This window comes from Protomyctophum bolini (genome assembly GCF_963924005.1).
Source record: "Protomyctophum bolini genome assembly, chromosome: 16".
NCBI lineage: Eukaryota > Metazoa > Chordata > Actinopteri > Myctophiformes > Myctophidae > Protomyctophum > Protomyctophum bolini.
Window position 1 is genome coordinate 28,754,510 of NC_137877.1, and position 25,839 is coordinate 28,780,348.

Genomic DNA, 25,839 nt, shown 5'->3' on the forward strand with positions numbered 1-25,839 from the left:
ATGTACAACCTTGTAGTATTTTGAGAGGGCCAAGTAAAGACTGATCTGGTGACTCCAGTCAACAAAGGGCATAGCAGTGGTGGCCATTTTCTGGTTCCATCGTTCCAGACCCCATTGATTTTTCCCATAGAGCCGTCCATATTTACATCCAGAATCATGACCTTTAAACATTTGATGCTGTGTAAAATAAATAAATAAATTGAAACACACAAAACAAAGGGTATTTAATTATTAAATGTAGTATATAATTGCAACTGAAGGTCACAGTCATTGTATCGTGCATTTCGACATCATGTGACATCATCAGGGATGGAGATGTGGAGACCCTGATGTCATAGTAACTGCGACCTGCTGTCTCAGTCAAGCCCATATGGAGATCCCTGATGTGAAGCGCTTTGGTTCGACCTTGGTCGATGTAAATGCGCTGTATAAATAAAGTTTGATTTGATTTGATCAATATTGGCCAGCAACTCTACATCTGACCTCAAACTCAAACCCTTAGATCTCCATACAGTATATGGATTATGTCAGAACCTGTTCTGACATTCCATAATTTGATCCTTCTCCATCCATCCTTCCTCTTCGATGTCTCCCTTTTGACTTATACCTGTTTAAGTTAAGCCCTCATCAAACCCTGTACACTGTTTAAGTTAAGCCCCGGCCTTACCTGGGCCCTCATCAAACCCTGTACACTGTTTAAGTTAAGCCCCGGCCCTACCTGGGCCCTCATCAAACCCTGTACACTCAAGAGAATGTCCCCGCTATACATTACACTGTTGATCTGACCCCCCCATGCCAAAGCGCCAGCGCTCGCCCAGCAGTCTGCCGCCAACGAGGCGGATGCGTGCACACGAGGTCGCTCAGGTGTCTTACTGGTATAATTAAATATTAAATATATACCATTGAATCAATCATCAGCAAGATATTTTGTAGAAGAAAAAAGCTGCCAGCTGACTTGTAGAGCACATACATGGCATTTGTTGAGGGATCCCATGTTCTTCTAATCTATGAATGGTCACTATACAGCAGTGATCGTTGGAAGCCACCTAAACTGACCTTTCAGGTAAAGGTAAACAGAAGTTACTAAAATAACAATTTTAAACCTCCCCAGACATGGGTCTACAACGTCTGGAACGTGACAGTAGTTGAATTTAAATGGACAGTTCAAGTTTTTTTTTTCTTTTTCATATCACACTTCCTATGGTAGTGGTCAAATAATTGAAAACCCTTATTTAATCAGCACTGTGGACCTTCCTGTGAAATGTCCAGGAATGGTATGAGCTAGCCAGTATATCTGGTTTTTGATCTGAACCCCCGTCCCCCACCTCCCTTTTTTAATTAGACTTAATTAGATATGTCTCCCCTTTATGGAAGCTGATGTAAAACAGCTGTAACATGTAGATAGCAATTGTATCACTGCTTTTTGTATTTGACTGACATTGACTGTTTGACACCACCACACAAAGTATTAATTGCTCCAGTTCATTCTTTATTCTCCTGAAAAATTCCCTTTTATTTTCTGCAGTTAAAAATAAATAAATAAAAAGTCCAGATCAAGTTTTGACACAAATATCTCCCAAATAAAATCCTGGCATGTTGAGCTAGACCGAGTGGGGATTGTTATATTTAGTCAGAAGACAGCAAGCCTACTGCTAATGAATGCTGCTGGCAGGGTGTCAGTGAGCCCTGAGGAGATTACTGTGAATACTGGTCATATGTGTCCTCTGTGAATGCAGCAAACCAGACAGGCAGGCAGGCAGTCAGGCAGGCAGGCAGGCACGCAGACTCCATTCTTTTCTGTATTCATTAAAAACGAGCTACCATAGCAAGCAAGCAACAAAGCATTGAAAAACACTGTACAGAAACCAGTCAAACACGATCAAACTGGAGTAATCATTGCTATAGATGTTTTCAGGTGGGATACCAATTTCATCCAATCAGCAGAAAGAACAATATGCAGATCATTGACAGCTTAAATTTGATATTGTTCCAATTTAAACACAGACTCTGAGGTGGGGGGGGAGTATTTTACCACTGCACTACAGAGCGCCCTTCATCGCTTCCAATTGAACGTGTTTATCCTGTATGAGTTTTCTCTCTGCCCTGATTGGATAAATTCCCGACCTGAGAATGTATTTTCTGTTTACTAAGTAAGAAAGAAGTAAGAAATATGTGTATTAAAGGACCCAATGCCAGAGTGTAATTGGTCTTCGATGGTGACGTAATGACGATATGTTTTAGTGTTGGGATGATTAAAGGTAATGCTCCTGTGTATACATGTATGTAATCTGGTCCCAGCAAATCAGGCACAATTTGCTGTTTTATTTTCATACGCATAAAAAGTGGCGGGTTGGCTGGGACGGTTTTTGGCGCAAAGTAACCACAGTATACCGCTAATCAACTTACAAATTACATATATAGTATATGTATAACTATAGCTCTCAATGATGACGTAAGAAATATGTGTATTAAATGACCCAATGCCAGAGTGTAATTGGTCTTCGATTGTGACGTAATGACGATATGTTTTAGTGTTGGGAGGATTAAAGGTAATGCTCCTGTGTATACATGTATGTAATCTGGCACCACTGCCGTATCAGGCACAATTTGCTGGGACGGTGCATACTCATAAAAAGTGTCGGGTTGGCTGGGACGGACAAATTACATACAGTACATATATACATAGTATATGTATATGTAATTGGTTGACAGTTTGTAGCGGTCGAAAGTACTTGCGCGCTCTGCTGCTTGCGCACTAATTGGCCATTTATGGCCTACTAGTGTGCAACAAGCAAGTACTGTATGCACTCGACAGAGTGCAGTTCTAGTTGCTGTTGTTTTTAATAATGGAGTCTTGCTTTTGATTAGATAGTAGTCTGTAATACGGCCAGACTTTGGGTTATATTCAAAGGTAACAGCACTGTGAAGTTCACTTATCTTTAGAATATGCTGATGCAAGCATCTACCATTACTTTCCCTGGTACAGTTATTGTGAAATGTCACTGTACATCTGAAATTATCTGTTGATATGCCTCGATAAGGTTTCCTTTCCAAGGGAGTCTCTGGGCATTAGACCGTTTTATTGTTGGCCAGTTGTGCCTTAAGGCTTAAGGCATACTAGGCCTTCCTTAAACCAGTTTAGCTGTGCACTCCGGATATTGCTATATTATGAACTCCAGATAAAGTTTACGTCATGGATTTCTTTGCGGCTCCATTGCTTCATAGGCAGCTCGGTTCCAGTGATACTTCTATGCAAGTTTGCTGTTATCTGTCCTGCAAGGTCTATCCACCCAACCTGTGTGAGCTATTTCTGTATTTTTCACTCGTTTGTGCACTTAGACAAACATGTCGTGTGCAGACGCACATGTACATACACGCACGTATGTCGCACACTGTCACTGTACTGTACAGACTCACACGCACGTGCATTTGCGCGAGTGCACGCACACATACACACACACTAGTTTTTAGGCTTAACCTCTGGCCACATGCCTTTTATCAGTAAGTGGTGACCACTTCACAGATTCCAGGCACTGGCCAACAAAACGCATCAACTTCATTTCTCACCTCCACACATCCATATGGGAGCAATCCCAAGTCAGGGGGGGGTGTCGGTTACATCTTCAATAGATGGTTCAATATAGTGGAACTGGAAACCATGTATAATTAAAACTAGCTTGATTATAGGGCTGGTTGTTTCATTTAATGTTAAGTGGTTATTTTTCCCAAATAGGCCAGCTGGTTCATATACAGCTTTCAGTGAGGCAGCAACAATTATCGGTAAATGTTAGGACACATTTTGAGGACACAATCTCTAGAATTATTAGATAAGAAGAAGATTTATAGCAAGTGTTATAATGCCTTATAGTGTATTATAATGCCTTGTTAAAAATGTGGTTATATAACACATTATAGACCTGACCATAATATAAAGTAATACCCTTGTTTCTGTTTCAGGCTCAGACTTCCAGTGCACCATTCACGTCATCCCAGTAAAGAATGAGGAGGGCATAGTAATGATGTTCATCTTAAACTTTGATTACGTCCTTGACGAAGGAAGCGACGACTCCACAGAGAAGATCAACCACACCTCCCCTACAAAGTCTGACCAAAGTGAGTGCAGGACCTGTATACATTTAATATCAATCTGTCTGTTTTCATTTTTTTTATGTATTGTTGGTGTTACCTTACAATTACATCATTCACTCCTCATTACACTGACTCCATTTATTGCATTTTATTTTATTTGTATTATCTCCGCCAGGTCGGATAACCAAAGGCCAAATGCCAGTGATAATATTCTGGCCCCCTGTCCGTCCGTGTGTGTCTGTGTATAGCTAATGTTCTGGACCGATCGGCAATTTCCAAATAAATATATTTCGGAAACTAATGGCTGTATTTTCTGCACATTCAGGAAAACCAGAGCCCCAACTGATTTTAGTGGCCTCATTGCATTCTTCTAGCGCCACCACCATTACGCCAAATTTTCCAGTTGCACACAAGTTATCTAAAAATAATAATGGCTAGATTAACATGAAACTAATGTGCTTGGCAAGGATGCATCATGCACCCAACTGATTGGTGACCCCATGGCCTTCCGTTTAGTGCCAATCTTAGGCCAAACGTTGCCTAAAAGATATCTCACAGTCACAATATAATGCAAAGATTGACATGAAACTTTCTGACTGCATCCATGCACACTAGAAGATGAACAAGAAGTGACCCCATGACCCAAATTATCAACTTTTTACAGATATCTCAGCCAAGTCTAATAGGCAAATACCAGGATGAACCCTACTGATTTTGGCATCACCCACTGGCCAATTTCCAGTTGGGTGTAAGAAGCAGCATAGACCCTAATTTAGAGTACTTTTTAAGTACTCAAAGATGCTTAACATGCGTAATAAAGGCAAGGAGAATAATTATCTGGGGTAGAGCCTCCATCACCAGGGAAATGACAGCCTCAAGCTTGCATCTGTTGTTGTGTATATAGATTAGATTCATCTTAGTTCCTTGTCCATGTTTTCTTTTTTGGTAGGGTGTGAGATGTAGATAATGGAAATGGCAAACGCTTCTTAAAGAGAACCACCTCCTCAAAATAAGGGCAATTACATAAGTGGTTGGCAGCTTTTTTCAAGCACATTCTCGTCTACATCTAGTGGAGATAGTTAATTAAGAAAGCGCAAGAGATTCAGATCTAATCCCTCTAATGAACCAGGTGTGATTTCCACACAGGCCAGATTGTGATTTCTCCACAAAAATCTAATTATTTGGAGGGATGGCACAATGGTGTGCGTATGGCTTGTATTGTATTGTATTGTATTGTATTGTATTGTATTGTACTGTATGTGTTTTTGTATGTATAGTTTTACTATCCTTTTTAAGAGCCCATGCTCAGGGACTACAGATGTAAATTAGCTTATGGCTAACTCTGGCTCATTTACATGGATGTGAAAACTGACATGTTGATTAATGAGCATTGTCCCTGTCAAATAAATAAATAAATAAATAAATAAATAAATAAATAGCTAGTATAGTATTAAAACAAATCCCTGGTGACTGACACACTGAGATATTGTTCAAATGTGATACTATCAAACATAAATAATAGCATTATAGCAACATATCAGACAAACCAGAAGAGACAAAACATCTCCACCGGCTATAAAAAAAAGAATGGGTGGTGGTATCAAAAGCAGAGGCATGTTGTATACAGTGTGTGCACCCCTGCATGCCAGCACATCGGATGCTGGCCGCACCAACCACATAAGTATGTCGTTTGGCACCTCAGGACCTGTGCTTTATCTCCTCGCCTGCTGCCTGGTCTAACCTTCCTACTGTATGTAATCACTGTCCTACATGTGTAAACAACAGAAAAACTCTCTGTGTGCATAATTGGGATATATCGTATTTGCTATTCACCTGACATTCTTTCCATTCAAAATAACCGAATCAACACTGGGTCACCATCATGATGTTCCTTTTATAGCATCCTTTATTTGTGTGAGCTTACTCCCAGTTCGAGTCAGGATGTGCGATATTATAAATGTCAATGACACATCCCTGCTCTGTTCTGGAGTGGAAGTACAGAGCAAAGCACAGCTTTCCACTCCACTCAGCATGAATTCCTCCTCGGCACTCAAGGAGCCGGAGGCTTTGTTTATATTGCACTGTGTGTCTGTGTGTGTGTGGCGCGCGTGTGTGTGTGTGTGTGTGTGTGTGTGTGTGTGTGTGTGTGTGTGTGTGTGTGTGTGTGTGTGTGTGTGTGTGTGTGTGTGTGTGCGTGTGTGCGTGCGTGCCCACATACATATGTGCATGTGTTACTGGTCCCAAGCCAGGTCGGGTACCAGAGTAACAATATTGAAATGTGGGTTCAATGCCTCCCTGGTCTTGGTCTCTGAAAAACAGAGTAAAGGGTGCATCCGCATTTTCTAAAAAATTTAAGTTACTTCACATTTGTGAGATTAGCATACATGCAACGCAAATGTATCCGCGTGTTTGTTGCCACATTACTATAAGCTGTTTTGCTTTGGTCCATGTCTCAGAGAGGGGACCTGTGGGTGAAGCAGATACACACATGATGTGACAGAGAAACAGACACGTGACCTCATGCACGCATCACTCATACTGTAGATTCTGTAGAATATGACCATCATCGTGTTTTACACGTGAGACACATATAGCTCATGGACAACAATAATGACATGGGGTACAAATGTGTAGTTCCTCCTCTGCACTGGCTGCATGTACAATGTGATTCCATTGCAATGTGATTTTTGGGGGCAATGGGAGACTAATTATAATCCCATGCTGACAGTAGGGCATAAGCCTACACAGGTATCATAGCAACTAGCACAATAGAGGGAGTCTGGAGAGAATAATCCCTCTTTCTCTCAGCCAGCAGTAGCGCCCAGAACAGAACACAGTATTCAGCAACTTTAACATGCCACGAGGACGAAAACAGATGGTAACAGTTAAAAATGACCAGGCAGGGAGATGTACTGTTCTGTACCAGGATCTCCTTGCTAGTTTATTTATACTGAATTGAACGTGTATCATAGTCAGGCATGGGTCGGGACATTACAATCAATTACTTTAATTCATGGCTTCTGTTGTCAGCTATATTAACAGTGTGTAGCCAAACGGCTTCCTTCTCATTATGTTTCCTCTCTTTGAACCATTTAATTCCAATTTCATACAGAGTTATTCCAACGGATTAATAGCTGCTGCATGGGATGGAAAATGAATGTGTTTAGAGTCAATGACCCCCGGAGGGCTTAATGGTATGAATCAGGCATGGCCCAGCAGCTTTTTCTTTTTTTTCCCCAGAAACATGGCACAGCTGCAGAGCAAATATAGAAAACTATGGTTGTCCTGAAAATGTTTTAAAATCTATGGTCAGCTCTTTTCTTAGCACTAAAAGTTAAACTCTTCAGCACTGAAATATTCAGCACACCTAGTGCAGAATACCTGCATTAACTACAGTACCTTGAGTGTATATATAGAAAGATTCACTTTCTGTGCACTGAAAAATATTCTGGCTATTGTTTAGTCTCAACTTGGCAATTTACTGTACTGTAGAACTTCAGTAAAGAAAAACATAGGCTTAGAAGCTCATGGGGTTATACTGTACTGTCAAAGACTTTGAGGATATTAAATCCTTAGCATCAAATGGTTGACAGTATGATCCCAGGAGCTTCTAAGCTTGTGTTTTCTAAGAATGTCTGTATTGTGCATATTTGAAATTCAGGTAAGGTGTGATTTTGTATCTTATTATAGATGAGAAGTTTTATCCGGCTGATCCATTGCATTAATAATCGCTTCCTTTTCCACACGTACGGGATGATCTATCTTCTGGCCCTCTGGTAGGTCTGTAAAAAATATATATACTGGAATATGGATTCGATATACAGTAGGAGCCAGAACTTCCCACAGTAAAATATCTCTTCAATACTGTACAGGCAAGCTGAGAACCAAAGACATATACATGTACAGACAGTATAGAACTTCTGTATGTCTCTCTGCAGAGTGGACACCTAGGGCAGTGTTTCCCAACCTGTGTGTCGCGGATCTTTGGTGCTCCGTTTGATGTGTCCAAGTGCTCCGCGTAATTTGACCGAAATGAAGTTATAGGGCTGTATTTTGCGTGTCTTAAGTACCAGGTCTTATTCCCTAACTTGAGTAAAATAAAGACCTGGAGGCGTGATCAATGCTCTTTGGCCACTCAGAATAGCCAAATGGCATTGATCACGCCTCCAGGTCTTTAGTTTACTCAAGTTAGGGAATAAGACTTGACACGCAAAATACAGCCCATAGTGTTACTTTCTGTCAAATCAGGCGGCACACTAAATCTCCCCCGAAAGCAATATTATAGCTACTGGGCTGCAGGCTTCCTATTGTTGCGTCGTTGTTGTCACACGTCTAACCATTAGACGTGCGATAACAACAACACGGAACAACAGACTCTAACGACCCTCGGCCATTGAAATGTTAATGCTTAGATGCATGCAGAAGATACTACATTTCGCTCCCTCCAGAAAGACTGGAGCGCGCAGAGCGCATATGACAGCAGACACATATGGGCTGTATTTTGCGTGTCTTAAGTACCAGGTCTTATTCCCTAACTTGAGTAAACTAAAGACCTGGAGGCGTGATCAATGCTCTTTGGCCACTCAGAATAGCCAAATGGCATTGAACACACCTCCAGGTCTTTAGTTTACTCAAGTTAGGGAATAAGACCTGGTACTTAAGACACGCAAAATACAGCCCATACAGTCCCGACCCAAACACTGAGGAGGTAAAGTAAACGTGACGTTGTTGTGATTAAACATAATGTGCCACGAAAAATAGCTGTCCATAGATGTCCAAACATGATCGCCTCGTTCGGCCAACAAAATATATCTCCCTCCTTTCACAGAAGTGCAGTGATGCCTGATTTATTCTTCGTCGTACACGTGTTATGCTTGCATGCTGAAAATGGCTGATCTACAAGCTCACAACGCGTTGCGGACGCAACGCGTTGTGAGCTTGTCGATCAGCTATTTTCAGCACGTGGAAATAAGCAGGCTGTGAGAACTGAGACCCTTCACAATAAAAGCATGCAGCTTTCACAAGTTGGCCCATAATAAAGATAAGGAAAAGGATTAGGTGGCATTTCACATTGCATATGAGCAATGTTTTTGAAACTGAGGCTCTGTCTCTGTCCTTTAAAAAGGTTGGGAAACACTGACCTAGGGTAGCTCACAGACCACCTGCCAGTCCAGGATATCATTATGTGCCTGTCCAGGAGTCCTGCTGAGAGTGATGGCTGTGATATATTGAAGGATGTGCCGAACCTATATGGTGGTTGTTGTTGTTGTTGTAACATCAGCACACATGGCCAGGGGAATGGAAACAGATGGCAATGACATGATGTAAGGAGGGTGCAGAAGGATGGCTGACTCGTATTTATGAGTGAGTCTGGGCTCAGTTTCACTCGCTTTCTATTGTTAATGAGCCAAAACTATCGTGTTGTCCCAAGGGGCCATTCACATAAACAAATGTCTAGTCTGGAGATGTAACTGTGAGCACAAATAAGGCTCCTGTCCAAATTCAATTGAGGGAATAAATAGCCACCATTATCCGCTGTCAAGATAGAATGTCATCATAGGCACCCTGTCACACACTTAGCAAAGTACCGGTATGTGCATCGATCTTGAAAATGAAAATCAATTCATGAACACTACAGAACAACGTACGTACAATGTCCTCATTTCAATCAAATGCACTGGGGTTCAATATTACTATACTTCTCAAGTGAAGATGATTTGTGACACTTTCATTCCACCGACCAGAGGTGCTCGATTCTTCTCGCTCTATTTGATCACAAGCATGTATAGTATGAGGAAATCCAATAATAGAATTTCTCATGATAATCAGGCAGATGAGAGTAAGGCCTTTCCACCAGCTGGATAGCGATGACCTTTTCATTAATGTCTGTCAATCAAAGAACAGGGCAGGCTAAAGGCTCTTTAGTTAACAATATCATTTTGATTATGCTTGCACCCCTTTGTTCTTCAACATTTCAATGTTACCAAAAACTAAGCGTCCGACCTCCTAAAAGTAACTGATACTACTACTTCTCGGCCTTAAGCCCATGATCCACCTAAATCCAACACACTTTGCTACAGTAGTTTGGGTAGTCAGGGTAGAAGACAGGGTTAAGCAAATATTAATGGGATTGGTATTTAAGATGACAGTGACCTCAATACCCTCACCGGCTCATACCTTCATACCTGTCTCAATACTTCTCCAACCTGAGTGACACCCACAGCCTGCACGGAAGTTATCATGTTAGCCTTAATGTCTTACTATACCATGTGCTGTTTACGTTTATGACTAATAAAGTATTCAATCAATCAATCAATCAAATAAATTACTATCTGTCTGTCGGTCTATACAGCACAGCATGCTGACTAATGACAATAATGTTTTCAATGCTGTGGTTCAGGGAGGAGCAGATTCTTCCGCTTCCGCCAGGCCGCGCTCAGCCTCATGGGTACCAGCAAGCAGTCGCTTCCACAAGAGGACCCAGACGCCGTGATGGTGGACTCGCCCAAAGACAACGACAACGAGGACTCCGTTCCCCTGCGGAGCTTCCCCTCACCCACCAAGGGCGGCTGCGGCTGCAGTCCGACCCCCACCCCTACTCCCACCGATGCCAACGACACACGCGCCCTCATCGGCTCCAGCCGGCACTCTTCCCAGGCCAGCGTTTGCCCAGAACCGGAGGACCGCTTGTCCCCCGGGCACCAGTGGGATAAGCTGTACCAGACGGAGCAGCACCCGGCCTCCACCAACTCCCTGTCCGACGCCTTCCCCAGAGGCAGCAACTGCAGCATGAGGCGAGCCTCCTCCGTGCACGACATGGAGAGCAGCTTCAACTCCAAGAGCATGTTCAGGGACCGCCATGCAAGTGAAGGTACGGCTGAGAGTGTACAAAATGGTATGGGTGTTAGTGTCCTAATGATCTTAACAGAAAGTATGTACTGTATGTTTATTGAACTTTACATTTTGCAATGCCAGAGCATTTCTGTGTAATGTACTGTACTGTCTCTATGATTGCTGATGTATTGCACATTTAACCACTTAAACCCTTTTGACTGGATCCCCCTGGGGTCTATAGTTGGTACTTTGGTCCTTTTTTGGACCTCATTCTTCAAGAACTTACTAAAAAGGGCCTCCCCCTTACAACCACGATCGCCACCCTCACTGCTCTACTCAGCCGTTACTTCTACCTGCGCATTGTTTTCTTATGCAGTGACGTGACCCTTACTGTCTCCCTTAACACATTAGCAAGCCTTTGCCCCTGACGACACGCCTCGCCGCCCGAACCGCGGGGGAAACTTAGATTAATTGGTTGCTTAGCTGTTAACTCAGCATTTGTAGAATCAAGGCCTTCTCACCTAGAGGGGCTTTAGCTTAATGAAAGTGTATCTTTGCAGAAAATCAACAAGCCCACAAGGTTTCACAGCTTGTAGATCATCATCTGCTCAGATTAGGGATGCTAGGGCTCATGTTGTTGAGGCAATCTACAGTCTCTGCACGCAGTGTTTCATTTTTGTCTTTTTTTTGCTCTGGCCACAAAATGCTGCTGTTAGACAATGGTCGTCATATCAGAGGTAACCATGTGTTCTCGGTCAGTGGTTTCAGTGCTCAGCAACTGCTTTGAAGCATGTCTTTCAAGCAGGGCAATCCGCACAAAATGCTCACCAGAGATCTACTTTTGGCAGAGTAGGATAACTGAGCCTGCACCTAAAATACTGTGTCAATGACCTATGTACTTTACATAGGTGGATTTGTAGTGTTCAGAAAAGATGAGTGTGTGGACAATAACATCCCTAAATTAAAGCTTATTGCTTGTGTTCATCAATATTGCTTTCCTGCATGAATTAAATGTTTCTATTTGAAAGAATTCCGAAAGAAACGGAATGCGTTTCAATGAATAGAAACAGAATGCATTTGAATGAATAATGCAATAAACACCGTCATCATTGTTGTAGCGCATGAGGGATGGGCATATTACTTTTAAGCATATGCCGGTTTATGTTATGCTGTTCTGTTCTTTTTATGGAGGCCTACTGCAGAATAAAGTTTCTAGTATTCTTTATAATGAAATTAGATAACATGATGAAGTTTATCACATAATATTTTTTTATGATTGTATACTCTTATATCATAATCCATACTCACTAACTTGCTTTGTATACTTCATTAAAGTATTTATATAATATTTAGTACTGTAGTGCTAATACAGCTTTGGCTGCACCTGTACCGTGCATGATCAATAACAGAATTAAGTACTGCAAATGGATGTGAGCTTGTATATCTGCTACTGTATTTCTGACTGTAATTCATAACCTAGTACAAATCAGTCATTACTGTTCTTACTTACTGAAGGTGCATTGATCCTGCCAGTGACTGATATTTTCTTCTTCACCAGGCCCTTTTAATCACCTGAAGTCCAGTTTACTTGGCTCTACCTCTGACTCACACATCAACAGATACAGCACCATCCATAAGATCCCTCTGATCGCGCTCAACTTCTCAGAGGCAGAGAAAAAGAGCCATTCTCCGCCGACGTCAGAGAAAACCATCATCGCGCCAAAGGTTAAAGACAGAACTCACAACGTCACAGAGAAGGTTACACAGGTATGCCAATGCCCTCCCATTGAACTGATATTGCAGCATCTGTTCTGGAGTGCACCCTCCTGTGTGGCTGTGTTTCTACTATAGATCTATAGTGAGATTGCTAATGGACAATGGTGAAAGTAATATACAATGCACTCAACTCACGATTAAAACATGGTGCTGAATCATTAAAGAAGTACCGTATTGAGCCGAATATAAGATGACTCTGATTATAAGACGACATTTTTCAAGACTCATTTGTGGAAAAAGAACATTGAATGTCAAATAGTCTAGTCTCCAATTATAATACACGAGATGCCACATTTCAGGCAAGTCCTATAAGTGTGTCCTTAAGTTCCTCAGTGTGTGCATTGGCAATTTTCCAAAATGGAAAATATTAAAATACAGATTGCCCAGTCCTTGAAACGTTAGAAAGAATAAATCTCTTGACGAATGAGGTTGATGGAAAAAAATATAATTTGGAGGGGTGGTCTGAACTAGGAGTACGGTGTCTAAAGCCCACCACACACCGGCTGCGACCGTCTGCGGCGCGTTGCTGCGCGGCGCCGCCTGGAAAAAAGAACTGTGTTCTATCGGCGCGCCGGGCGGCGTGGCGCGGCTCCGCGCGGCGGACGGAGCCGGTGTGCGTTAGGTTCATTGAAAATAATGGAGGCGGCTGTGTGCGCCGCGCGGCGCCGCGCAGGGGACGCAGCCGGTGTGTGTCGGGCTTGAGCTGTTTAACCAAGACCAAGATAAAAAAATAATTTAATCAAATTTAATCATTTAATCAAAGTGATCATCTTTGATTAACTCACAATACGTGAAGGATTTATTATTTAGGAATGTGACATTCAGCTGCCCCAAACCTAGTGGGAGTTTTGGCGATGATGATGTGACTGAATTGAAACAAGGTTGTTGTGGTTAATAGAACGTTTCATGTCTATGTGGTTGTTATTAAGACGGTTGGCTGATTTATGATTTAATTAATTGCGACTGTAGGTCGAAGATTACTATGAAAACCTGCAAAACCTGTCCGTCCGTCACACCTCCATATATGGTTGTCAGTCCATTACGCCTGGTGACATCACGCACCTCCATATATGGTTGTCAGTCCATTACGCCTGGTGACATCACGCACCTCCATATATGGTTGTCAGTCCATTACGCCTCGTGACATCATGCCTTGTGATACGTCACACCACCATATATGGCTGTCAGTCCATCACGCCTCGTGACACGCTGTGCTCCAAAGATTTAACTAATATTGTTTCGAAGTATCAACTGAAAAAGTACACATTTATCCAAATAATTTGTGCCTCACAGTGTGAATTGGGTTCAGTGAATGGATATGACCCTGCCTGAGCTGCCATTCTGAAAGTTCTGCATGTGTGCGGGTGAGTGGGTCTCATCTCACCAGTGAAACAGTGGAGTCCGTACCCTCTCTAGGCGATGTCAGCAACAAAACAAGTGCTACGAAGCAGCCTGTGGGAAAGCTTATAGGCCTACTCAAAAAATCTTTCAGCGTGACATGTCATCTTGACATTAGCAATGCAAATGAAAGATAAAGCTCTCATTCATAAATGAAGACCCACCATCATCATAATTAAATGTACTGCCTCCCCACTGGCTGTCGGTAGATCGGAGACACCGCTGAGACGTGAGTTGCATCTACTACCTTACTGCTAGCATGATGGCATCTATAATTCATATAGTGCAGGTCCACAGGAATGCTGAAATAACACAAAATAAATACCCTCTGCCCTCTTCACCCCGCCCCCCGCTGTGCTATTTCTTTCTTCTCAGCCCATATCATGAGTTATTAAACCAAAAAATACCAATGCTTCAACTTCCTGGGAATGATAAGTTACCAATAATTCAAAATGAAGGCGTAGAAACGTATTTTTGATTGAATTCCAAAGCCTAATAAATGTTATGTTAAAATGATTAAATGATATCTATCTATAATAATAATAATAATAATAATATCTCAAACTTATATAGCGCTATAGAGTACCCTAAAAAAATGCAGTCTGTCTGTCTGTGTGTAATTCACGTAACTCGAGAACCGTTCGCCCCAAATTCAACACACGCATTCCACACTACCGCAGGGGGTGCAGTGGCCGATGTCGAGTCGGTCAGACCCACGGTTATCCAGAACCGCCCCAAAAGGCCTCTGCCGGGCTTTGGACAGGGCCCCTTCCCATGGTCCATGTATGGCCTGTTCTGACCTCACAACACTCCATATGGGCATGCCTGACACAGAACTCCATAAATCCCTATAACCACACCAAAGGGTCACCATGCAACTCCTTGGGTCCAAACGGTTGCAAGGAGTTAAAGCTAAAACCGTCTCGACCCTTTGGTGTGGTTTGGGCCATTGAATTCTATGTGTTGAATCACTAGGGTCAACGTGCAACAAGACATATCACACTGCAGGGACAACACTAAAAGATCTGTCTGTGTGTGTGCATGTACTGTTGTAATCCACATAACTCGAGAACCGTTCGCCCCACCAACTTCAAATTCGACACATGCGTTCCACATCACCACAGGGAGTGCAGTGCCCTGTGTCGTTCGGACCCACGGTTGTCCAGAACCGCCCCAAAAAGGGCCGGGCTCTGGACCGGGCCACTGCCCTGCAGGCATGCCTGACACTCAGGTTTGGGAAGTCAGCTCCACAGTCAGCTCCTTGAACCAACTACATAACCTGGAGAGGGCTTCAGCAATAACCTGCAGCTCAGCTCAGAGTTAAATTGAAGCTGTCTCTGATCAAACTTCTCATTCAGATAAAAAAAAACCCAACCGAATCAAATAAATTAATTAACTGGTAATAAATCTCATCAAGGTAATAAGCATTGTCAATGGCTCCTTGGGACTGAAGGTTAATTGCAGTGAAACACTGACATAATCTGTGGGCATTAGCTCAGTTTAATGTGATGCATTGTGGTGCAGTTTGTGAATGACGTGCTGTGCCGTTCTCCAGGTGCTGTCGCTTGGGGCTGATGTCCTACCAGAGTATAAACTCCAGACGCCCGGTATTGACAAGTTCACCATCCTCCACTACAGCCCATTCAAAGCCGTGTGGGACTGGCTGATTCTCCTGCTGGTCATCTACACAGCCATCCTCACGCCGTACTCTGCGGCCTTCCTTCTCAACGACCGCGAGGAGCAGAAGCGGCGCGAATGCGGATACTCATGCAGCCCACTGAATGTGGTGGACCTAATGGTGGACATCATGTTCATCATCGATATCCTCATAAACTTCAGGACCACCTACGTCAACCAGAACGAGGAGGTGGTCAGTCTCCCAGCGAAGATAGCAATTCACTATTTCAAAGGCTGGTTCCTTATAGACATGGTGGCGGCCATCCCTTTCGACCTCCTCATCTTTGGCTCTGGATCAGATGAGGTATTGTTTATCTCCAACCAGTCTTGTTTTTTTGTTTTTTTTCCCCTCTCCCAGGGATATTTGATGCATACCACTCATGCCATGCCTATACCGTACCTGATTAGGCCTGTCACACTTACATAATCGCCTAATCGCAAAATTGGATAATCGTTGTTAAAAAATCATACATTTAAACAAAATAAATAATCAAAAATAGCAGATCTACAACCTTATACAACACATTTTGTAAATTCTTTGGAAAGAAAAAAGTATTAAAATGATGAATGTGTCAGTGATTTCTTTGTATATTTAAGTTATTTGTCATATCTGTCCTGTGCAATTTGTGATTAAAAAGCCTAAAAGGCAAACAGAAATACAAATTGTAACGTTACAATGTCAATGCCAAAGACAATTAAATCCTTAATCGCAATTATTTGTGTAATAATTCATCGTCGACTTAAATTTGTAATCGTGACAGCCCTATACCCGATATATAATTGCACGCTGTTGTCATTTACCAAAAATACATGTTGAGAGTTTAGATCAGCTACTTTCGTTATGCAACAACGGCGCACAACTAAGTATAACCTATGTCTGCTAAGCCCAGACTTGTACCCCTGGGCCACTGCTTAAAGCCTGAGTCTTTCTGTCTCTGCTCTGAAAGGATTACTTTAAATTGCATAATGTTGCGTTTCCTGTATGATTTTTTTTCTCTCTCTTTTTTTCTGAATGGTCCTCATTCTAGAATCCATTTACGCGGATTAATGGCTTACCAAATGGCAATCAATGATGCATTTATGTGAGGAGCAAGTGAAAGGGACTGTGCGTGCAGCTTATAGCACATGCAGATGTGAGATGGCCATTGGTACTGGCTGGCCGCCAGGCTCGTTGGCTTGTTTGTTCAGTATAAAGTATGTGCCTGCGGGCACTGGATCCACTCTGGTTCTTTATCATGCTTTATAGGCGCTCCATTACACCATAAAAGCTTATAATTCATAATAATCTTTTTTCGTTTCCGAGTCAGTGCAGTGACCGCAAAAATAGGAGAAAAAAAGTACGGTAATTTCCCTTTCCTTACAAAATCTTGGCTGAATTACACTTGAAGCTATACCTCAATTACTATACACTTTTCTTTAGTACAAAATTACATATTTTTAAAAAAACCAGGACAACATATGCTGATACAGGTGGTGTACAGTATCTGAAAATCAAGGTTTTCCTGCTCACATAATAATTTCTGGGTTGACCAGACAGGTCCCCTCTTAGTTGCGTTCTGTTATAGGAAGTAAAGGCAACCGAGCCAATTAATGGCAATGGTATTCTCAAGGCTCATTTGAGTCACAGGTGTGATAATGAGGCTTTACCCTACAAGAGCTTTTGATTAGAGTAAGCAATATATTTTAATCGTCGTCTTATATTTTAATCATTGTCTAGTTGCTTTCAAAGCAGCAAATACTTGAAGGTTGTGTTGGAATGCATTAATGCACAATCTCAGTGGATATACAGTGGGAAAGACATTGAGTGTTTTGTTCTCACATGCACCCCATAAAGAGTTATCTATATTGTATACTTCATCGTATGACAAATAGCTAAAATATCCAATCTAAATTAAAACATACAATTCTTGAAAATGTTTGAAAATAAATAAAATGGCATGCTCAAACTATAGAGACAGCAGGTACATGGTGTGTTTAGGCTTGTAGACTGCATAGTAGCCTACATGTACATTTAGTTTTAGATTTTGTTGAGTTTGCAGATGATGACATATACAACACAGATCTGGAGCCATGTGCTAAATATAAATTCTAGGGAGAGAGAAAAAATCCACTAGATGTCTCATTCCATTAACTCATAGTTTCACATAAAGAGCATGCCTCACTGGAGCCTGGTCATCTAGCAAGTCATCATCCTCTATGCATGAAATCTATGGTCCATGCACGCAAATTAATGTTCACTTTCTCTAGTAGGGTAGGTTGCTTCTAAGAATATCAAACTAGAACTAAAAAAATAATGTCCATCTTAACAAGGAATTTGAATGTTGCATAATCTCGTCAATCATGGAAAGTGTACAAATATCTTTATGATAGTGAAATAGAATCACATTTGTGTGCTTCTGTACAATTTGAATATTTTACCACATGTGACAGTATCGTGAACCAGAGATGCAGTATTTCAATACTTTAAGATAAAAAGGTTAAACAGCGCTCAAATTAATGTTTTAATCTTAATAGAAAAATGGCTTTATTTAAATGAAAAGAGAACACTGGAAACAAGATTTTTAAAACATATTTTCAGAGGGGCTTTTCTTTGCTTGTTTCTCAATGCCACATTCCAAAGCCATTCCCTACTATAATTGTCAGGTAAACAAATGATGTCATTAAGGGGGACACTGGTAGGTTCTGCTGAAGCCATTCTCTGAGAAAGAACAAGCAGTGAACTCCCTGGGATTCATTCAGTGTTTGTTACCGCCTGTTAGGTTTTCAATAAATGAGGATTTATCTGTAGGCCCCTAGCGTCTTCAGTTCCACGTTAATTTGGCCTTGAACAAAAAGCCATGGGGAGTTGCCTGGATATAGACCTTAGCGAGTTTAGCTTACGGCTGCAGAAAAGGTCATTACCTTGGCTTATAGAATGATGACCTCCTGTTTTGTCATTCATGCATACAGGAGCGAGATAACAAAGCCATGTTAGTATGAAGTATGACTTTGGAAAAACATATTGATTGTTTCTTGAAAGGACATGTATTGTGGATAAAGTACTACACAGTAAAATCCATTATGGGTCCATTTGGTGATATTTGTACACTTTCAGAGTTAAATGAAAACACTGGATTTGACTAATGCTTAGAAGAAGGAACATGCATTTTATGTTTTAGAGCAGCTTCAACCTAAGAATTTGATTTTGTGCATGTTTTGTGCATGTTGGAATGTAGTATTTTATCACTAATAAAATTCCTTACTGTACATTTTGCCTAGACCACCACTCTGATTGGCCTGTTGAAGACAGCTAGACTCCTGCGATTGGTGCGCGTAGCAAGGAAGTTGGACCGGTACTCTGAGTATGGAGCTGCAGTCCTCATGTTGCTTATGTGCATCTTTGCGCTCATCGCACACTGGCTGGCCTGTATATGGTATGCCATAGGCAATGTGGAGAAACCTTACTTGGACCACAAGATTGGCTGGCTGGACAATCTGGGCGTGTCCATTGGGAAGAGGTACAACTACAGTGATCCGAACTCTGGACCCTCCATCAAGGACAAGTACGTCACAGCACTTTACTTCACCTTCAGCAGTTTGACCAGCGTAGGCTTTGGAAATGTCTCCCCCAACACCAACTCAGAGAAGATCTTTTCCATCTGTGTCATGCTGATAGGCTGTGAGTATGTCACGGACATGGTGTTTTGTGCTACAGTACACCTTTCACCAATTTACTTTCGGCATTTAATATCATGCCGTTTACACTTGTGTACAGTACATTTACACTGTAAATGCTTCAGTATACATACATACATAGCATAATTATAAAAGGTATTGTCCTCCACAGTGTTTTAACTTAACACTGGGGAGTTTAGGCCTACTGTGTAAAACATGCTAAACGCTTATATGAACTCATCTACTGCCAGAATTGTGTCACTTCCCTCCCGAGCTAAGACCATTAAATCGGGGCCCATGACGTAAATCACTGTCAAGTTCAAGTGCGCGGCCATGTGCCCGAGACGTCAAATTAGTGCTATGAAAACGTCAGCAAGCCTAGAGGCGCTTGCTGACGATGGGCACATTTTATTAATGGATTAAATAGGCCCGGGCCCTCAGGGTGTTTTAACTCCCGGGGCGTGAACCGAAAGTTAGCAACGGCTTTGTAGAGTTAGCCGCAATCTTTTAATAAGTCACCCGAAACGTCAATTTTGTAACTGCGACAAATGCTTTAACAGTTTGACTCCATAAAACGCGTAACCCGCATTTTAATCAAATATTCTACGCTGCCGAGATTGTTTTATTACCTTTAGAGCATACGCTGAATTATTTGGGCTTTTGATCCGTGAAAATCCGGCGAAAAAAGGTTCCTCCGTTTGTTATGAACGATCGCACCACCCGCCATCTTGGTGCGCCGCAAGACCGCCCCACAAGACTGCCCCACAAGACCCTGCTCCATGAGGCGTTGTACCCCGTTCATTTGCATTGGCCTCAAACACGCATGTGTTGATTTCCGGTTTCGTCATTTTAACATGAAGGTCTCGTCTCCAGCTCCACGGCAAAGACGGAGTTTCTTTTTAATTATTACAATACAGCGGATCAAACACATAAAACAAAAGGCGGGAATGTCATAGTAAGCGCCATCGAAACCTGGATTAAACCATTAGCGGCCGTCAAACTGTTCTTAACTATAAGCGTTGAACATCGCCGTTTTAATCAAAAAATCAATCTGGGGAAAATAATCCGATATAAAAGGATTTTTAATTTTCTGTTAACGTTGAAGCAGACATAGGGGAACCTTTTCACTGACGGGCGGACCATTCCTTGTTTATCGATTGCCTAGCAACTGAGACCTATTCAGACGATGGTCTGGACGGCAATCTCAATGATTCAATACAAAAGACCAAAAGTGGTTAAAAGTCGTCCTTGGCAGTGGGGTCCATTGGGAAATAAAGTCGTCAGTAGTGCAGTGCTATAAAGTTGCAGTGGTGTAAAGCAACTAAGTACATTTACTTAAGTACTGTACTTAGTTACAATTTTAAGGTATTTGTACTTTACTTGAGTCATTCCAATTCCAAAATACTTTTACTTCTACTCATCTCAGAGACAAATATTATACTTTGAAGATTTGGATTATTATTACAAAACATACATTAACCACCGATCTACAACCTCACAATGTGTTGCATTGTGAGTTTGTAGATCTGCTGTTTGAAAACTTTCAAACTAAACTTCTGGTACCTTTTGATACCAATACTTTTACTTGCAATGGAGTAGTTCTACATTGCAGTATTGATACTTTTACTTAAGTAACAAATGTGAGTACTACTAGTAAATTGTGGCTCATGTCTGCATTTCAGCCCTCATGTATGCCAGTATCTTTGGCAACGTCTCTGCCATCATCCAGAGGTTGTACTCGGGTACGGCCCGGTATCACGCTCAAATGCTTCGGGTCAAGGAGTTCATCCGCTTCCATCAGATCCCCAACCCACTGAGACAGAGGCTGGAGGAGTACTTCCAACATTCATGGACCTACACCAATGGCATTGACATGAACACGGTCAGCAGAACTTAAAGCATGATTCATACTTTGTTGCTTGTAGTTTGGCTATTTTAGACGCGTGCATATCTTTGGTCCGACGTACTAACAGTCCAACACACGATATAGTCCGACACCCTACCCCAAACCCTAACCTAACCCTAACCCCACGGATGAGTACTCACCGGCCACGCATGCGTCTTTACAGGCCGTGCATGTCGGGAGCCAAGGGTGAGTCTTAACGGCCACGCATGTGTATTAACCGGCCACGCATGTGTATTAACCTTCCACGCATGTGTATTAACCTTCCACGCATGTGTATTAACCTTCCACGCATGTGTATTAACCGGCCACGCATGTGTATTAACCTTCCACGCATGTGTATTAACCTTCCACGCATGTGTATTAACCGGCCACGCATGTGTATTAACCGGCCACGCATGTGTATTAACCGGCCACGCATGTGTATTAACCGGCCACGCATGTGTATTAACCGGCCACTCATGTGTATTAACCAGCCACGCATGTGTATTAACCAGCCACACATGTATATTAACCGGCCACGCTAAGACTAAACCATTTCAGATGACTAAAATAGGACTAAAAGTAAATGCTGGTTATTCAAAAGACTAAGACTAAATCTGAATTTTCTGTCAAAATTAACACCGTTAGTCACGCAACAGTACGATGGAGTATATATTAAGCATGACTGTCACTGTAACAGGCCTTTTTCACAGCCATATTTACACAAATAGTTCTGTAAAAGCATAGTCACACATGCATGCACTTCAGAAGTGTTGTGGCCAGCAGCACATGCTGCAACGTCGGACAGATCAATTTCCCATGTGGTCTTGCAGGACAGGTTGTGGTTAGTGCCGGCTTGTTGCCAGTTTTTGCCTTGGGTTAGTGAGCCAGAAACAGGAATTCTTTCTTAGAGTATGCGGTAACCAGTAACATACAACCGATCGACTAAAATGAAGCTACAGGTAGCCATAGAGCTGTCACCATTAGGAAATTTAGCTTGACGATTGTCACACAAATAAACTTCTGTTTATTAAACTTCACAAATTGCACAGGGCAGATATGACAAATAACTTAAGTATACAAAGAAATCACTGGCAATTTGTACAAAAAAAAATCCAAAATAGTGGAAATAGTTGATCCAACACGTAAGCTTGTAGATCTGCTATTTTTGAAAAATATTTGAAAATGGACATTTCTCAACATGGAAATGATTGACGATTATGCAAAAATGATTGTGATTATCTCAAATTATTGCAATTAGGCGATTATGTAATGATTGTGACGGGCCTTGCTACAGGGATCCCTGATGTCGGCATAAACTGCTGATGTCGTGTTGATGACATACTGTACATGGTGATATGCAAATGGCGTTAATACGGCTTTGCTGCACAAACATGACACAAAACTCCAGCTATCCGTGAAGCTGACGGGTCAGGTTGGCCAATCAGGGAAGCTGTTGCCTTGACCCCTCAAACACATGGCTAAATGTGTCCGACAGACTGCCAACAGACAGATGCAGACATTCATGGTTTTCCGCTCACACCCCCGGGTCATCTGGGACACACAAGCCCAGTTTGAGGTCAATCTGTCGGACGGCGTACCCAAGTTGTGCCGGGGACAGGCGGACACAGAGATTTCATGAAATTTATACAGGTTGATGGATAAGCCATAATATTCCTCGTCTCGCCACAAGGTACGAAATTGGTGGTACACAATTGTTCTCCTAAGTGGCTGTGGTTATCTCTCCCGGCCCCATCACCTCATTTCTCTATCCACGCACCCCATGATGAGCTCTAGCCGATATTATCTGTGCTTCTGGCCCACAAAAGGGGAAGACATCCACCTCACATAGATACAGGAAATCCAATTGTCATTGACTAACAGAGCCTTAATTAGCATCCTTGATAACACCTGTGAAGTAAATAACACTACGCAACTACTTATGTCAATATGGCTGCTGTGAAAAAGGTTATACTGCAGCCAAGTTCATTTTTAGCTGGCTAAAGCTTAACATTGCAGTGTTTAGCGAAATGCTGAAAAGAACTATTTTGTTTTTCTTCTCTTGTCTGCTTTTCGCCCGGATTAACATCTTGATATTGGTAAGAGCAGGAGGTACATATTTTAATTCATAGCCATTTTTGTGTTTTAACATGTCATTTCTTTTCCAGTGCCATCCCCATCATTATCCTTGCAGTATATCAATATGAGAAATGTATTTTAGTATTATATTGAGCAGATTCTGATTCAGTTATGAACCACATTTGTGTTGGCACAGTGCATTTTAAAGTTGTATATGACTATGCTGGTACTGTACAAATTAATTTGCATGAAAATTGCATTTGTTTTTTATTGCAAACTTGTTTCAGGTATTTTAGTGCGTCCTTCAACATATGGTATAAAATTATCATTAGTAATTCTATGTAAGCTATATGAACATTTATTCTGTGATCAGGAGGGACTTCATGCTCTTACGTAAAGTATAGTAGAATGGCACACAATGCCGGATAGTAGATCTGTAATTGTTCTTCTTGCAAAATACATTCAGGTCAAAGAGCTTACAATGCATATTCTATATGAAACTGTAGAGAAAAAATCTCTAAGCAGGCATTCCACAAGCCAGAGACGTGATCTATGTAATTTATACTATGCACACGCTTTGATGTGATGATATATTAAAGCAATGAGGAGATACAGGTCGACCGTTGGATTAAAAGGAAAATCCACCTAGGGACTGTTACTCCCAGGGGCATAAATGATGAATTGTTTATGTCATGCTACAACTAATTACTGTATACATAAGAGGTTCGAACAAGTTGACATAATTTATGAATTGTTTATGGCATGCTGTAACTATTTACTGTATACATGAGATTTTAACAAGTGTACATAATTCATGAATTGTTTATGGCATGCTTTTTAACAGACTAGTATACTATTGAATTGATGAGGTGTGTGTGTGTGTGTGTGTGTGTGTGTGTGTGTGTGTGTGTGTGTGTGTGTGTGTGTGTGTGTGTGTGTGTGTGTGTATATATATATATGTATTTGCTAGGGTTGTCCTCATCGGAAATCGGGCTGATCACGTCATTTTAAAATCGGATTGGGAGCAAAAAACCTGATCGGGACATCGCTAGTATCAATATTATATCCATATCATGATATTAAACTGGAAATTGTCTGTGATATTGATCTATTGTGATATGGCATAAACGTGTTCTATAAAATATAAATATCGGATCGGGAAAAATCGTTATCGGCAGATTCTCAAAAAAGTTTCATGCAAGTTACTCAGGAATTGTAATAAGCTCCCTTGTTCAAGTTAAAATCTACAACAGGGTAAACACTTGGCAGGCTGCATATAATGCTGACCTTATAGACCTAATAGTTTCAAGTCAATTGGTTGGGCGGTTCTTGAGATACCCTGGTAACACTCATTTTGTGAAAAAATAAAATAAGTAATTTTTATGTGGAAAGTGAAGTAGTAAGTAGCCTTGCCGAGCCATGAGGCCCATAGGGCAGGAACCTATCTCCTGTTTCTGTAGCGTGAGGCAGCTTGATGTACAAGTACACCCCCTGGACATGACGCTAGTATGTCGCAGGGACTTACCCCCAATCCAACCCTTGATGCTGAGTGTCAAGCAGGGAGGCACTGGGTCACATTTTTAGAGTCTTTGGTATGACCGGGGATCGGACCCCGACCTCCCAGTCTCAGGGCAGACACTCATGTCCTGTGAAGTAATATAATGTAATTAACTTTATACTGACTAACTCTCTTCGTAGTGGAAAATATCCTATTGGGTGAAGCATTTCCAAGCAAAGTCCAGAATATTAATTTAACTCCGGATTGTAACTGTGTTTCATTTCTGTGTACCATTCTGTTATACTGTGCATTACATTATGCCATCTCATTGTGGCAGTGCTCTCAGCTTGGGGCCAGTGGCATACTGGTAGTTTTCAACGAGCGTTTTGGCATATACCTGTACAGTATAGTGCTTCCCATCCCGAGTTGTGATAAAGGAACTCCTTTGTACACAGTAAAATGCTCAGTGTTAAAACTCTTGAGAGTTAGAAATGGCTAAATGAACACTGAGTATTGTACTGTGTATAATATTTGTGTATCTTACTCATAAACTGTCTCTCTACACCTCAGGTGTTGAAAGGATTTCCTGAGTGTCTCCAGGCAGATATTTGCCTCCACCTCAATAAGAATCTTCTGGAGAGCTGCACAGCTTTCCACGGAGCTACCAAGGGCTGTCTGAGGGCCTTGGCCATGCGCTTTCAGTCCACCCACGCCCCTCCAGGTGACACCCTGGTACACAGTGGCGATGTCATCACTGCGCTCTACTTCCTGTCCCGTGGTTCTATTGAGATCCTGAAAGATGACATCGTGGTGGCAATCCTTGGTAAATATACAACCCCTGGCTATACACAGTACAAATGTCAGTGTTCATTTCATTGGACCAATACATTTGAATAGTTAGAAATGGATAAATGAACACTGAGGAATTGACTGTGTGTACTGTAGTATT

At 41.8% G+C, this 25,839-nt stretch overlaps 1 protein-coding gene across 1 annotated transcript in view; it reads left to right on the top strand.

The window, feature by feature from the left end:
• The window catches only part of LOC308330896 (potassium voltage-gated channel subfamily H member 7), a gene marked incomplete at its 3' end in the record, with an annotated part of 56,513 nt that overhangs the window by 16,142 nt on the left and 14,532 nt on the right, over positions 1-25,839 (top strand). Inside the window, exons 3-10 of the mRNA XM_080785969.1 lie at positions 3,958-4,113; positions 10,490-10,960; positions 11,640-11,660; positions 12,482-12,690; positions 15,653-16,078; positions 19,033-19,432; positions 21,111-21,310; positions 25,461-25,713. Coding sequence (XP_080642095.1) covers positions 3,958-4,113; positions 10,490-10,960; positions 11,640-11,660; positions 12,482-12,690; positions 15,653-16,078; positions 19,033-19,432; positions 21,111-21,310; positions 25,461-25,713 — 2,136 coding nt within the window. The remainder of the gene's footprint in view (positions 1-3,957; positions 4,114-10,489; positions 10,961-11,639; positions 11,661-12,481; positions 12,691-15,652; positions 16,079-19,032; positions 19,433-21,110; positions 21,311-25,460; positions 25,714-25,839) is intronic.